This window comes from Felis catus, chromosome C1 (genome assembly GCF_018350175.1).
Source record: "Felis catus isolate Fca126 chromosome C1, F.catus_Fca126_mat1.0, whole genome shotgun sequence".
NCBI lineage: Eukaryota > Metazoa > Chordata > Mammalia > Carnivora > Felidae > Felis > Felis catus.
The window spans coordinates 124,672,828-124,689,754 of NC_058375.1; the positions used below are offsets into that span (position 1 = coordinate 124,672,828).

The window sequence follows — 16,927 nt, forward strand, 5'->3', positions numbered from 1 at the left end:
CAGGAGTTAAATGCTTTACTAGGGCCAACATAGCCAATGATCAATAGTTGTTCAGATTCTTGGAATTTGGTGCTGAGGCTTGGGCTGCTCCTCAGGAAAATGATGATGAATTAGAAATTGCATTTTTCCTATATTTACATTCCCCTCTTATTAATAACCTGCACTCTTCACACTATTAGAGGACCTTTAATTACAGTACCCATCCCAGTAGCAGTGAATTATAGGAAGAGGGAAGAAATTGTTATAACCATGTTTCCGTATATATTTCTGTATATTCTGTATATATTTCTGTATATTCTGTATATTTGGTGACTGAACTGGATAGATCACTATTTCCCAAAATATGTTTCTTGGAATTTTGGTCAGAATAAATACTGCAAGAAAAATAGGATTTTTTTTAAGAAGTCAAAGTTCTCTTTTATACTCTATTTTTGAAACTCATAGCACATGTTAGCCATTTAAATTGCTCTGAGAAATTCTAGAATTCAAACAATTTTAAAACTTGGTTTTACCTAATATATTTCAAATTTGGACACAGAGGAACCCATTTATAAAAATCTGAACATTTACCCGGGGTATTCATTTTTCTTGGAATGGGATTAAGAAAATGTTCATAGATCATTTAGATCACAGGTTCTCAACAGGGAGGAAAGAGGATTCTGACCTCTGGGAAACATGTAGAAAATGTCTGGAGACATTTTTGGCTGTCACAATTCCGGGGGGGGGGGGGAGAGGGAGGTACTGGTATGTGGTAGGTAGAAGCAAGACATGATGTTAGATAATTTATAATGCAGAAGACAACCTTACTTTTACCCCCCTCCCAAGATAATGGTCTGGCCCCAAATGTCTATAGTGCACTGACTGAGAATCCCTAGCATAGATACAGCATGTTCAAATGGGACTCTGATCTGGGATCTGTAGGCTAGCAGGTGGCACTTTGCATTCACCAGATCTTGTCATTTAATGTTGGCCATGCAGACCTTATTCTTTATGTACAGACTACTGATAACACTGTCTCCAAGTCAATCTATGAAAATCTGAAGTGAACACTTTGATATCATCTGGTGAAGTTATCAGCAAGCTGTTAGGTATCTCTGTTATTTTACTGATTTCTAACTTATGCTCCTGAAAGCTCTCTATGATATATATGTATTAAATGCTACAAAGTGATCCATCTGTATAATTAGAGAAAAATAAGGTTAAACATGTATCTGTAAATATTGCATAAATGTATTATTTTAACCATCATGTATTTCAAATAATCTCAGTGTTCAGTAATCTTAAAAACTAGCTTTACTGATAGCTTCTTTCTACAGAAAAGGAAAATTATTCCAGAGAGGACACCCCATGGCCAGTTTGGGAAGGCCAGGTCTAGAGTCCAAGGCTCCAAAACTTCTGGTCCTCTTTCCTTTTCTATAATCATGCTGCTTCCATTTTCCACACTTAATTTTATATGTGACATGAAAGAGTTATTAACACCATAAATATTCATGAATTCAATTTGTATCTCCCAACTGTTTGTGTTTGTTCTCAACTCTTAATTTGAAGCTGCGAATGGATAAAGGCTTCTATCAAATGTTACAAGAAAGACATTCTCAGTAGTTGTTTTCTTATAATCTCTCTTGTCAGTCAGATATATTTAGCCAAATCAGAAATGGCAGCAGATGATACAAAAATCATTAAGTGACGGGGCACCTGGGTGGCTCAGTCCGTTAAGTGTCTGAGTTCAGCTCAGGTCATGATCTCACAGTCTGTGAGTTCAAGCTCCGCATAGGCCTCTCTGCTGACAGCTCAGAGCCTGGAGCCTGCTTCAGATTCTGTGTCTCCCCCTCTCTCTGCCCCTCCCCTGCTCATGCTCTGTCTCTCTCTGTCTCAAAAATAAATAAAAACATTAAAAATTGTCAAAGAACCTTCTTATGCTATTCTTAACCTTCCACATTAAAACAAATGAACATGCAGAAATTTAACAACCCACTTCAACATCTAGTAAACCAGTTGTCACCAGGAATGTTGATTTTTCTTCATCAAGCAGGGAGGTGCAGAGCAAACTAAGTCAACCCAGACTTGTGGTCAGATCTTACACTGGATTTTAAATTCTGACTCTACCTAGTCAGATGAATTCACACAAGTTTTCTGTTAGTGTCAAAAAATGTCTTTTCTGAGCTAAATGACAGCTCATTGCTAGACAGCTATATTTAAACTTCAAATTTCTTTGCAATTTGAAAACCAGAGACAGATTATAGGTCTATTTCAGTAGAATACTAAACAGGGCCCCCAAAATAACTAGTTATCTTGAGAGTATGATTATGACAATATATCTGTGTCACAGCAGATGTTTTATGCTATAAGAAACAATGACAATCTATTAAAGACTAGTGGGCCCTTCTATAAAAATAAGCAAAGACTTAATTTTTGTATCCCATCTTGTATCAATCTTCACTGGGTCCCATTCTTTTATCATTAGCCAAATAGCAAGAGTATGTCATGTGTCTATCATGCTTTTGATCAATACTCAAACACTATAGCCATCAATTAATGCTGACTACAATTATTAGAACATCTAAGCATTCAAGATTTGTCTGTGTTATATGTAGGTTGAAGTATAAATGGGAGGCCATCAATTAATATCAGCAGCAATGATAATAGCCCACTTCATGAAAATTATAGCAGTTACAAATCAAAAGCATAATAAAAATCAGAAAAAGTTTATACTGACTTATGGGGACATTTGTTTAAGTGTGCTTGAGACATGACATGCTATTCTTATGATATTCTGCACATCACCGATTTTACCCTAAGTCAAGAAAGTATTTTTAAAATTTAATCATAACCAGAAAGAATTTCCCACCTTGTTCACTGTCACTGGCATATCCCTCACCCAAAAACAATTTGGCTACAGTTGCAGTTATGATATTGTAATAACCATCAGAAAGCCTACCACTTTAAGTCAATCAAGATCTGCTTATAAAATATAACCAAGTATAATTTCATGATTCAATAAATAGTATATAAATCTGCTCTTATTGGTTTTCATTTTCTTTTCAATACTACCCATTCCCATCTTCTCTCAGGTAGTTATTCTGACTATTCAAATGCCATTGCCCTTTATTGTTATTCAAATGAAGCCTTTTTATTAGATCCTCTGCCACTATATATAAGGCTCTACTTCTCCAGCAGCAATTATTCTATTTCTGAAGGAAAATAGAAGTGATTGCACACAAAATTCTGAGCTCTTCCTTTATGTTAGGTTAAGTCTATGCCTGAAATTGGATTTTCATTTAAATCCTATCCAAGAAGACCAAAAGGTTTTTTATCAGCTATCTTATCAAAGCAGGAAAACATTCTTTTCCATGCGGGTTTTTTTGGTTCAAAACCCATGAAATCATAACTCCTTCCCAATGATGTATTTAAGACACACTTACTGACCAAATTAAACTCTAATTTGTTTCATCAGGTGGTGTTCATCTTTTTTTGTATATATTTTTCTTTAAAAAGATAGGGAAAACCAAATATCCTTTATAAATAGTTGGAATAAAATTTATAATTCATTTAAATAACTTTTACACCTTGGAAGAGATCTATGGGAAATATAAGCCAAAAGATACATAACTATAAACACACTGTTCCCAGTTTTATTAATACAATACACTGGTTAACAAAAGAAAACTTTATCGATACCAGGTTATAGCTCTAAAGAACGTATCTAACAAATATCACACAGTTATATAAAATTAACTTGTATGTCTGTTAGCAGCAAGCAGACTCAAAAAATATTTTCTTTTGTTGTATCCTATGAGAAGTTTTTCCATGCACCGAAATAGACTGTTACTATAAGCACAGATCTGTTCTTAAGCAGGGAAACTGATATAAAGCACAGAACAAATGAAATTATTAGGCACTTTGCCTAAGAACTACAGTCCCTCAGAGAAGACAAATTTCAAGGTTATTAGGATTTGTTACAAGATGCATGAAGAAAGGGCAGAAGAGCCTAGTACAGAGACCAATGGTGATACATTTGGATGAGATTGGACAAGAAAGCCACAGCGTTAGCAAAATATTTACCGGCCATCTCTGTATACAGAGAGAGTACTCTCCCCCACCCATGCTGCCAAGAGATAAGAAATAAAGGACTTCAGGGGCTTACTGACCCTGGGGAGAAAAAGCTAATTACATTAAACAATTCTGGCACTATGGGAGGCATCATGTGATTCAGCACTAGCATATTTATTCCAGATAACAGGAGCCATAGGAATTTAGGAAAAGCAACGGCAGATTCCATAAGAGCACCTATGCAGAGCAAGACCACATAGAAAATAACATCATAACCATTTTGATCAACCTCAATTCCCAAGAGGGCCCAGGGACCAAGTATCTTGAAAATATGCCTTTTATGATATTAACCTTTTTTTTCCCCAAATTACCTATACCAATGTTCTCCCATAACTTTCTTTATCAAGAATCAGAGCCCACCAGGAAGAACAAAAAACTAAACATGAGAGGCCTATAGAATAGCATTCTTAAAATATCCTCCTTTCATATGAAGAGAAGCAGACATTTTAAGCAGCTGTATTCAACTTTTTAATTACAGGAAAACTCACTCTTTAAGCAGGCAAGGGTGAGAGAATTTGGGTTCTAGTTTCCACAATGTAAGTTTGCTGTGTGGCCTTGGACAAATTAATTTCCTGACCTTGACAAAGTGTCATGATTTGAGCAGGTCCTTGACTTAAGCACAACTTTTGGCACTATTGCTTTACTTTCATTAAAGGTATAAAATTCTCTAAGGACCCTCTGGTGATTTTTGCTTCCAAAGGTGATTTTGACATCAAGTATAAGAAGAAACAGTTTACCAACTCCCTGACTCTGTGATCAACACCAAAGCTATCAGGCCTGCTATAAGTTAAAGGCATGGATTTCACTCACCTCCATAGACTTCTGTGTTGTTCCTCGAGCTGAGTTAGAAGATGCTCAATATATTTATTGGAGTCCATGTATTCCTGCACATGTAGACACACAAAGACAAATAAAGCCTCATTACAATAGTCACTGGAATTTGGATTATATTTCTCTTTGCAGAGAAGATTTTTGACAAAATAATCCCTGATCCCTCTCAGTTCTAGGAGTCAATGCATCTGTGACTTACATGCAGAGTTCCTCATAGATAAATATTTTCTCCATAAATTTGGATCATTCTATAAACAGAGAATTTGACTTTTACAAAGTTAGCATAAAAGCCCTCTTATTCACAGATGAAAGCTAAATTTCATGGTCATCTACACTGTGGTACACATATTTTACCATATAAAAATAAGTAAGCCAATGATGCTGCTGACCTTAGAAGAGTAAGAATAAAGTAGACAATACAGGTCTTGATTACACTGGTCTTATTATAATTACTTCCTAGAAAAACGCTACTTTAAAAAAATTAGTATTTATTTATTTTTACTGTCTATTTATTTGAGGCAAGGGGCAGAGAGAGAGGGAGACCCTGAGTCTGAAGCAGGCTCCAGGCTGCAGCTGTCAGGATAAAGTCCGATGCGGGGCTCAAACTCATGAATGGTGAGATCATGATCTGAGGCAAAGTCGGATGCTTAACTGACTGAGCCACCCAGGCACCCCGAAATATTTATTTATTTATTGAGAGTGAGAGAAAGACAGAGAGTGCGCGCGCACGCATGAGTGGAGGAGGGACAGAGAGGATCCCAAGCAGGCTCCTCACTGTCAGTACAGAGCCCAATGTGGGGTTCAATCCCACAAACTGAGATCATGACCTGAGCCAAAATCAAGAGACAGATGCTTAACCAACTGAGCCATCCAGGTGTCCCTGAAAACACTACTTTTGAACTATATAGAATGCTTTATATATTCACTAAGCATACTGTTTGCAATGATGAAACATGTCCATTTCCCTTTATCTCTTTATATAAAAACATAGTCTAATTAGTTTGGGTTTTTCCCCCCTTTGGTCTCCTAGAAAAAAACAATCTACCTTCTAAGAAGATATGAAAGCAAGGTATATATTTTTTCAATATGTCAATTTTTGTCAATCAAAATGTTTTCAAGAAACATTTCTGAAAAAATAATGAATTCCCTTACAACATGAGATTTATAGAAATTTAAAGGTTATTAAAATGATTTTTAATTAGTGATTTCTGAGTATGAGGTTCATATGCAATAGTTTCATTTGTCATCTATCAAGCAAAGCACAATGTGTAAAATTTCTGATGATTGATTTCATCCTGAACCTGATACTTCTTTTACTTTGTCTTTGAACATCTAGCCTGCAATCCTCTGTGTTTATAGCATATCTATACTATGGAAGAGTATGCAATGATTTCCGTGTTAAGGTACCCATGAAAGTTACTGTTTTGTTTCTTATGGATTTGAGATAAAATGAGAACTTTGATTAATAATGATTCTTTCTGAAATAGATTTGTTTTGATTAAGTGCTATGTATAATCTATTGCTCCTATAAGAATATGCATTATAATGAGGGAGGGTAGAAACTACACAGTAAGAAGAGAGCTGATATTATGGAAAAAGTCCTTTCCTGAGTTTCTGGACCTAGATCTGCTCATGTAGCCCTTTTTACCTTTCTACAATATTTCAGTTAGACTAGATAGCACACCACATCCTTTCCTAGCTAAAACTGCTAATTCTCTAACAGTATAACTTTATTTCAGATGATTAGCGAAATAATATTCTTTTCCAGGTTAATAATTTAAACAAGACCATTGAGCATATTAAATCCAAAGCAGAAATCTGTTAATGAAGAAAGTTTTAACAGTTTGTAGATATGGTATTATGTATCCTGATCAAGATTTAAAGATTTAGAACACTCAGTTACCAAAGACATTAATTTTCAAATACACCCATGAAATAAATTTTAAACAGGTTCCAGTTAGAAACAAATACATAAATCTCAAAGTCATTCATTCATTCTTCAACTCAATTGTTTTTTTCAAAATCTATTATTCTCCAAATGCTATTCTAAGTTTGGTTCACAGAGTAATAACCAAGAGGGAGAAAGTTCCTGCTCTCTAAGAGCTTACGCTCTGTAGAGGGAGGTAGTGAACACATGGACATCTGATTGGTGATATGCTATGAAGGCAACACACCAGTGATGAGAGAATTTAAATGGGGAAGGGCACCTCCCTGGTATAAGGTGGTTGGAAAGAGATCCAAACAAATGATATTTGAGCTAAGACCTGGAAGAGAAGAAGGAGGTAGGCATATAGAGAAAAGGGAGAGGAGTGAAAGGAAACAGCATATGCAAATATCCCCAATATGTGCTGCTAAAGGAACAGAAAGGAAGGCAGTGGGGCTGGAAACAGAGTGACTATGGTGTGGAGTCTAAAATACAGTTAGCAAGCTAAGCGGGGCCAAAGCATGAGCAAGCAAGCTCTGGAAAACGGTTTGCGCTAAAACCCATGGATTTGTTATTTTGTTCACTCTTCTTAGCTCAAGCAAGAGGATGAAGCTGAAAGGTATGTGATTATAGATAGGATCTTTCAATCAAGAGTTAGGTTCAAATCCTAGTTTTGGTACTTACCTAGCTATGTTCCCTAGGTCAAATTATTTAATCTCTCCAAGCTTTATTTCCATCATCTTCAGAGAGAGAACTCATAGTCAATTTACAGAGGTGTTCTAAGAATTTAATAGTTTAAGTATGCATATATTATAGTGTCTGCCAAGAGGTAAGCATAGGCTTTTTCATAATACCACTCACCTCTTCTCAAAGGCAAATCACTTCACAATGTGAAGGTAATATCCATTTTCTCTTATCTTACCCAACATCAAATTTTTGAGTGTATGCTTCTTCAATTACAGTTGCTGAGTATTAGAATAGGATGTTAGACAGAGATGAATAGTAAGAATACAGATTTTCAACCATTAAATGTAGGGGCCGCTGAATTGGGACTTACAAGCTATTTCAAGTAATGATATGGGCTGTTTCAATTTAAAGTAGCTTCACCTGGGGTGCCTGGGTGGCTCAGACATTTGAGCATCCAACTCCAGATTTTGCCTCAGGTCATGATTTCAGGGTCATGGTATCAAGCCCACGCTCAGCACAGAGCCTGCTTAAAATTGATTCTCTCTTCTCTCTCTCTCTCTCTCTCTCCCTCCCTCCCTCTCTCCCTCCCTCCCTCCCTCCCTACCTCTCTCCCTCCCTCCCTCTCTCTCTCTCCCTCTCTCCCTCCCTCCCTCCCTCTCTCCCTCACTCTCTCACTCCCTCTCTCCCTCCCTCTCTCCCTCCCTCCCTCTCTCTCCCTCACTCCCTCCCTCCCTCTCTTCCTCACTCTCTCACTCCCTCTCTCCCTCCCTCTCTCCCCCTCCCTCCCTCTCTCCCTCCCTCCCTCTCTCTCCCCCTCACTCTCTCCCCCTCCCTCTCTCTCCCCCTCACTCTCCCCCTCCCTCTCTCCCTCCCTCTCTCCCTCACTCCCTCTCTCTCTTGCTCTGCCTGTCTCTCTCCCTCTCCCTCCCTCTCTCTCCCTCCCTCCCTCTCTCCCTCACTCTCTCCCTCCCTCTCTCCCTCGCTCCCTCTCTCTCCCTCCCTCCCTCTCTCTCTCCCTCCCTCTCTCTCTCCCTCCCTCTCTCCCTTCCTCCCCTCTCCCCCTCCCTCCCTGTCTCCCCCTCCCTCTCTCTCCCCCTCCCTCTCTCTCCCCCTCCCCCTTCCTCTCTCTCCCCCTCCCTCTCTCTCCCCCTCCCTCTATCTCTCCCTCCCTCCCTCCTTCTCTCTCCCTCTCTCTCCCTTGCTCCCTCTCTCCCCCTCTCTCTCTCCCCCTCCCTCCCTCTTTCTCCCCCTCCCTCCCTCTCTCTCCCTCCATCTCCCTCCCTCCCCCCCTCCCCACCTACTCCGCTCTCACTCTCTAAAATAAAAAAGTAGCTTCACCCGCAAATAGACAGCCAATAGACACGTGAAAAGATACTCAACATCACTAATCATCAGCGAAATGCAAATAAAAGTTACAATGCAATATCACTTCACACCTGTCAGAATGGCTGAAATTAAAAACACAAGAAACAGCTGTTGGCAAGGGTGTGGAGAATAAAGGAATCCTTTTGCACTGTTGGCAGGAATGCAAACTGTGCACCCACTATGGAAAAGAGTATGGAGGTTCCTCAAAACATTAACAATAGAACTACCTACCACAGGATCCAGTAATGCCACTACGGGTACTTACTCAAAGAATACAAAAACATGAATCTGAAAAGATATGCACCCCTATTCACATGCAATATTATTTACAATAGCCAAGATATAGAAGCAGCCTAAGTGTCCACGGATGGATGAATGGATAAAGAAGATACAGACAGGCACACACTAGAATATCACTCAGCCATAAAAAAAAAAAAAAAAAAAAAAAAAAAAAAAAAGAAAACTTGCCATTTGCAACAGCATAGATGGATCTAAAGGGTACAATACTAAGAGAAAGACAAATACCATATGATTTCATTCATATGTGGAACTTAAGAAACAAAACAGATAAACAAAGAAAAAGAGAGACAAACCAGAAAACTTAAGCACAGAGAGCAAACAATGTTTACCAGAGGGGAGCTGGGTGGGAGAGAGGTGAAAGGGATTAAAGAGTACACTTATCATGATCAGCATGAGGTGTTGTAAGGAAGTGCTGAATCACTAGATTCCACACCTGGAAGTAATATACCACTGTATGTTAACGAAACTGAAATTAAAATTTAAACAGCATGTAGAAACTTTTAAAACAAAAAAAAATATTAAGAATAACATAAAGATTCCCACTCTAACTGCTCCATGATAGCGAGACAATTTAGGTGGGAGCTCTCCACAGTGTCTGGGTAGGATACCCCTGGATCCAGCCAGGAGAACATTAGTTGCGTGAATACTAGAGTGTGCTATTGCTAAGGTGCAATGAAGAAGCTGAATCTAGTTCAGCAGATAGTGGTTTTCACCAGGAAAATTCAACTCATGCAAAGGTTTCCTGACCTATTATTTTTTCTTAACTAAAACTTACACAAAACTTCATTGCGTCAGGCATTGGGCTAAGTACTTTTGCAGTATTTTCTCATTTAAACTCAATATCCCCAAAAGGTAGATACTATTATTATCCCCATTTTGAAAATGACGTAACAGACTTTTCAGGGTCATACAGCAAGGAAGTGGCAGAACCGGGATTTGAGTCCTGATATGAGTCCAGTACAGAACCACTCTGTATGTTCTTCCTAAACCCACCCTGCTGGCTGACTCATCCCCATTATGTTTGTATATGCTATTCCTTTTGCGTAGAACACTTAACCAAAATATCAATAGTGGCAACAGTAATAAAATTTATTATTAAAATTAAACAAATAAAGTACTTTCACCCATTTTTCCATTAAACTAACTACAGCAATAACTATCAAGTCCTAACCCACGTGATAATGGGAAACTAGAATTATGACTTTTCCCTCCTTTTGAGCTTTATTTTTCTCCATAGCGCTTTCCCTCTAACATCCAATATATTTTACTTGAGTACTTTTTGGTATTGCCTATACCACACTCATCTCTCTTCTCTTCTCAAACACACACACACACCTAACTGAAATGAATTGAGAAAAAAAAAATATGATGCTTATATGTACCTTCTGTTAATTTCTTCCCTGGCTGAAACAACTTGGGCAACATTCTCATACATTTATCATTTCTGTCCCCTGAATGGAAGAAATTGGTTAACTAATAAGAAATCCCTGGGGCGCCTGGGTGGCGCAGTCGGTTAAGTGTCCGACTTCAGCCAGGTCACGATCTCGCAGTCCGTGAGTTCGAGCCCCGCATCAGGCTCTGGGCTGATGGCTCAGAGCCTGGAGCCTGTTTCCGATTCTGTGTCTCCCTCTCTCTCTGCCCCTCCCCCGTTCATGCTCTGTCTCTCTCTGTCCCAAAAATAAATAAACGTTGAAAACAAAAATTAAAAAAAAAAAAAAGAAATCCCTATCATTTTATAAGAATAAAAGAGGGTTCCAATGGGAACCACTTTTATCCATCCATTTGGATATTAACTCCAATGAAACAATGGATGGTGAGGGCAGATTGGTTTACAGTGAGCTACAGTCATTATGAAGTGCAATGTAGCTACTATACCTAGAGCAAGAGCTTGGGTATCAAGCACATACTGGATGTTACTAAACAGGGTCTCCACTATTTCAAAGTATCTAAGGCACAGGCAGAAAGAAAGGGAATGACAAGATTCCATCTCACTAAAACAGCTCCCCAGATTGCCTGAAAGACACTGGATATTTGGGAGAGCTTAGAGAAAAATTTTCTATAAATTCAGATGGACAGAAAGTAGAATGGGCACTGTACATAGGGTATCTGGATGGATCACTCCAGAATAAGCACACTGAAAACATACAACATAAAACCCATGACAAAGCACATCACCCTCAGTCACAGGACAGCATGTCACTCTGAAAATGATTAAGAAAAACATGAAAAGCGTTTTAGAAAGAACCTTAACATGTTCAGTGGTATCCAGAAAGAGTGGGACTGTCTGAAACATGCGCACAAAGCTTTAAGGAAAGAAAAAGGTGCAGAGATGAAAAGACAGCCAAATTAATTTTGTAAAAATGGGTAAGCCGAAATAATAAAATGAAATAAAAAGGGAGGTCGGTGAGCTAAGAATTTCAAGGAAATATCAACCACCATTGCAAAATTGAAACCTGTTGATCCTACACTGGGATTTTTATGATGGGGTGATTCTCCCCATCACGGAATGATGCCTTAGTGAAGAGGGGCCAATGGGTGTTGGTGTAATGGCACTGAACTGGTCACACGAATGAAGTCTACTCCTCAAGTATCTCATCTAGAAACCATCTAGGTCAGGTTCTTAAATACTCTTCTGCACCTTCTATGGTAGGATTCACTTAGTGTGTCTACCATCCAGTTAGTGAAGACTGAAACTACTATAACCTAGAAAAATACATATGCACATATCCCCATTATCCTTGGTGTCAGAGTTCAGGGTCCACAACACAGTTTACCTGTGAAGACTGTCAGTGTCTCAGGCATTGCTTTGGCCACCATTTACTTCTTATGTCCTCACCACAAAGACTTGATCCAAAGTAATGCTATTAACTTGATAAACATTCTAATCTACTCATTTTCCTTATGAAAAAACCCACATCAGGTACAAGAGTACAACTGATGATGAAATCACATACACAGTCCTGTGGAGGACAAACCAAATCTAAGTAAATTAAGTAAAAGATAAAGATGAAAAGAGAGATACAATGGGTATTAGGTCAGAAAACAGGTTTATCTAACAATTATGGCTTTTGAGTATTTTACAAGATTTGGAATGGAAACAATGATCTAAGAGATAATTAAATATTTCAGAATATAGAGGAAAAAAGAAGACTTGAATATACATATCAAAAGGGCTCATCACATCACATTCCAGGCAGAAATTATGGAAAAACTATCCACACATCCGCTTGCATAAGAGTAAAAGAAAAATAGTGGATGGGGCATTCAAACTGACAAAGGGGTTTCCTACCAAGGATTTCAGGTAGGCTGTTCATAGTTTCCAGCCATCCCTGATGTCCACTGAAATAAGGTACACAGACATTGAGTTTTATTCCATAGATATCACCAATCAAGTAGCTATTCTATAACAAAGCAACAGAAAGATATTTTTAGCTATTCATGAACTCAGAAAGTGAAGCACCTAATTTAATTGAAAACATGTTGTGTATATGTACCTTGAACTTACTTTAGGGTGTGTGTATATGTACATATATACCAAATGTCCAAGAGATGAAAATGTACCTAATACATATAGGTATACGTGCATGTGCATGTGTGCATATACACATGCATTCTAAACCTGGGTGATGCATAAAGGATTTATAACATAAAGCAAAAATTCAAAAGAATTTAAATGGATTTTATGTCCAAAAATGTAAATATAAAATTAAAGTCCCAGAGGAAAAATGTAAAGTATACATTATATATCTTTGTCATGGACAGAGGAGGAGAACAAGAAAGAGGAAAGCAAGATCACAGAAAAGTCTCTGTACATAGGAACAAATTCTTGTTCTATACTTAACTTGATAATCATAAAAAATTAAGTACAAGGGTATATTTTGTCTACACGTTTAACAATTGAGGGAAGCAATTTGATAATAGATCATGCAAATTAAAATGTACATGTACCTTCGACCCAAAAACTACATGTCTAGAAAACACCCTGAGTAAATAATCAAATTAAAACAAATGACGTTCAGATATTATTTATGACAGCATGGAAAAACTGGATATAGCCTAGCTTCCAAAATTGCGGGAATTATTAAGAAAAAAGCACACTTTGGCCATTTTAAGAATCACATAATTTCTTAAATTTGTAAAGAATATATAATAAAATGGAAAACACTATAATATTAGGAGAGACATAGGATTTAAAACAATACAATCCTTTTTTAATCACAATTTTGAAAATATACACAAAATATTAAAAGAGAATAAAACATGGTATATGGTAGTACCATAGGTTAAATTTCTTCTGTATACTTCTCTTTCTAGTTTAATATATGTTCAATATACAAATTTAAAAAGTGATTTTTTTAAAGGAAAATACAGCCCCAGAAAATAACATCCACAAAGATTTTATAATTAAATTTTAGAAAGTGAGATCTAAAATATTACAATGCAGTAGTTTATGTTCTAAAGCTAAGCTGGTGTTTGAAACAATAGTCCTTTTTTTATTACTTGCCCTTGTCAGTGTTCTGCTAAAAGCATTTCACCCAAGTTACGATTAGAGAGGAACACTAAGTTACACCATGATATATTTGTATAATATGCTTAAAAGTTTAACAAAGGTACAGCACTAAAAAGACATCTGCTTCTTGGCTAAAACTTATGCAAATTAATTCATTTTGGAGATGTATTTCAGGAAATTTGCCTTTCATTTCTTTAATGCACATGTTTCAAGGCAATTAGTATGAAACATTTAAAGCGATTAGAGGTTTATAGATACACCTAACATTGCATATCTGTGTAGCATAAGCCCATTTAATGTGAACCTCCTACTGTCTGATCTAGGTCAGTTCTGAGCAAGACCCATTATAAATGAATTCTAATGACGGGAGGATCTGATGTATCATTAGTTTTAAGTGGAGTTTAAAATATAATACTAAAATCAAAGCTTGCAGAGATCCCAAATCCATCCACATAATCTTGATGTTATAATCAGTGTAAGTTACGGCAGAGTTTGTAAAAACTGTGTCAGCACTCTTGTACGGTTCCCAATTCACCTTTGGGCAAAGAAACACACACCAGGAGGCCAGCTGTTCAAATCACCGCAACTAACATTAAATACAGGGATTTCCATAATTAGAAAATGACTAACAACTGTAATAAATGATGTTGCCCTCAAAAATTATTTGTCACCTTAATGAAAAGTTGCACCTGTGCAGTGATTGTAAAAAGCTCAAACATACCAACTTTGGGAATTACACAGCACTAGACAGAAAGTGGCCTCATATTTGACTGGCATCTGTGCCAACATAAACTCTTCCAATGAGATACAAATCAATTCAGGAATACCAGCTCTAACAAATTGATCTAACTGCCATTATCTCTCCATCAGCCATCTCTTACTCTTCCTTGTTCACTCATCAAGCAACTCAACCTTGCTTCCACTCACACTGCAAACTCTTCTGTGGAATTGTTCTGTTAGAGCCACAAGTGACCTCCACAGGTGTAATCACAGGTTCCTTATAATTAGTTCCTGCAGGACTTGACATTTTCAACCATACTCTATGCCTTCTTGGTGTTCTGTGAAGGGGTTTCTGGTCTCCTGCTACTGCTCTGAGATCTTGGACTTTTTCCTTCCTTCTTCCAGCCCTTTATGTATCAAGAGTAGGGTTCAACCCTAAAGCCTTCTTTCACTTTCTACTAGCAAATTCAGTAGAGTACCTGGGTTTTCAAAATCACTAAAAATCCAGAAGCTCCCAAATATTTATTTCCATGCTAGGTCACTCTTTCGAAGTCCAATCCTCTGTATCCTGCTATTTACCAAAACAGGTTCCTTTGGATGTGCACCACTCTTCAGAGTATATCTTACTTCATTTTTATATCCTCCAATACTTAGCAGAGAAGTTGGAACATTCCAAGTACTTGAAAGTGTGTTAAATAAATGAAAGCATCAATTTATTTATTCAGTTTCATAACAAGAGAATCTGAAATTATAAAACTATCACTCTGGTCTTCCAGAACTGCTTTTTTATTTTTTTAAATTGAAAAGGTTATAACAGTCATAGGGGCATTCAGCAGTTTTTTCCAAAATTACTGTATACTCACTTTTTTCCATTATTACAAACCAGAAATGGCTTCTCAAAGATAACCTAATGACAATTTTGCAAGAAATCAGTGTTTTTCTGATCTCCTAATCCTGAAGTAGATCTACGGACATTAGTTATCTATGCCATGGAAGTCATATGAGCTCGTAAGGATCAATACAATGCAAAAGTGATAACCAAAGTTTGCTATCAAATGGAGGGATAATTGATAGCATGATGAATAGAAAACCCTACAGAATACAAACATCTCATAACCTCTGCCATGTATGAACATTTCATTATTATCCATTAACAGCAACATCATAGATACATATAGAAACCAGAGCCATTGAAAAGTTTTATTGCCTGCTATTTTTGTATCAAGGCAATGTAAGCAATACAAATCAAATTATTAGTACAGCTTAGCAGTACAATACATCTCAATTTGTTGGAGACTACCAACTTGTCCCCCCGTTATACACATTCTGTTATTTCTTTTAAAGACAGCTTCCAGTTGGACACACGGCTTCTAAGCTAGAGATTCAATTTCCATCAAAGTCAATGTGAAGATGTAACTGAATGCAAGCCAAAAAGACATGAGCAAAAATGGTCCATGCAATATCCAAACAATCTCCAACCCAATGACAAGGTACTTGCCAATTATACATTCACCCCCCAGCTGGGAATGCTAAGAACCTTGGGCCCAGAGACAGAAGGTTTATGTTGCTGATGGCAAGACTGACTGATCTTAAAGTAGCTGTCCACCCACCCTAAACTTTCCCTTTGGCCTCATACATGAAAAAGAATGAAGTTTCTGGTTTATTTAAAACTCTTTATTTTGGGTCTCTATGTTACAACAGCTTGGCCTATACTGTAAGCAACAGTGTAAACATTAGTCAATAGTTTTGAAATTAATATAGCAAATACACAATGTTAAATACTAAGCGGCTAACTTTACATCTCTGTATTGATTTATGGATACAGGTTTGGAGTCACAGCTTTCTCAAGCACTTTGAGCACTTTGGCATCCTTCTATCTGATCCTTCCAATGGCCTTGTGTCATGCTTACCATTTCAATGTACAAAACAGAGGCTCAGATTGGGGTTAAATGATTTGCTTGGGGTCCAACAGTGACAGATTTCAAACAATTGCTCAATCTAGTACATTTTTCACTGCACCAGGCCAAACTGAAGCAGAGCATGCCCTTCCCACAGCCAACTGCTCTCAAGGTAGATTCCATGTTGGTAAGACCAAAAATGGAAGCAGAATGACTTCATTGTCCCCTTCATTTAGGGAGATGTGGCTATACGCAATGCTGGAAAACAAGGTCAGAAATAAACCTCCAAATTCAGGATAATTATATAAGCTTCCTAAATTTGGCTTTGGTTTTGCTTTGATTTGCCTGACCGGGTTGAACAAGGCCAAGGGAAGAAATTCAGTTGTCCTCTCATGTTTGGCATTCTCTTCTCATAAATGGAATAAATCCAAACACACACCTTTTAATTTTTATCAAAATTGATAAAGATGCTATTACTGATAACTATGTATTATTTGAGGAAAAACATAAGAATTATACTTGGTTTTAGGTGGGGGAAAAAGATGTGATTATTGTATTTCTAAGCTATGTATGCTGTTAATG

General features: G+C 37.4%; 1 protein-coding gene across 7 annotated transcripts in view; it reads right to left on the reverse strand.

Annotated features, from left to right (window-relative positions):
- Positions 1–16,927, reverse strand: part of NCKAP5 (NCK associated protein 5) — a 974,188-nt gene that overhangs the window by 611,922 nt on the left and 345,339 nt on the right. For all 7 annotated transcript variants that reach the window (XM_045034779.1, XM_045034780.1, XM_045034778.1 and 4 more), the window contains one exon: positions 4,921–4,994. In XM_045034779.1, the coding sequence (XP_044890714.1) occupies positions 4,921–4,994 (74 nt within the window). The remainder of the gene's footprint in view (positions 1–4,920; positions 4,995–16,927) is intronic.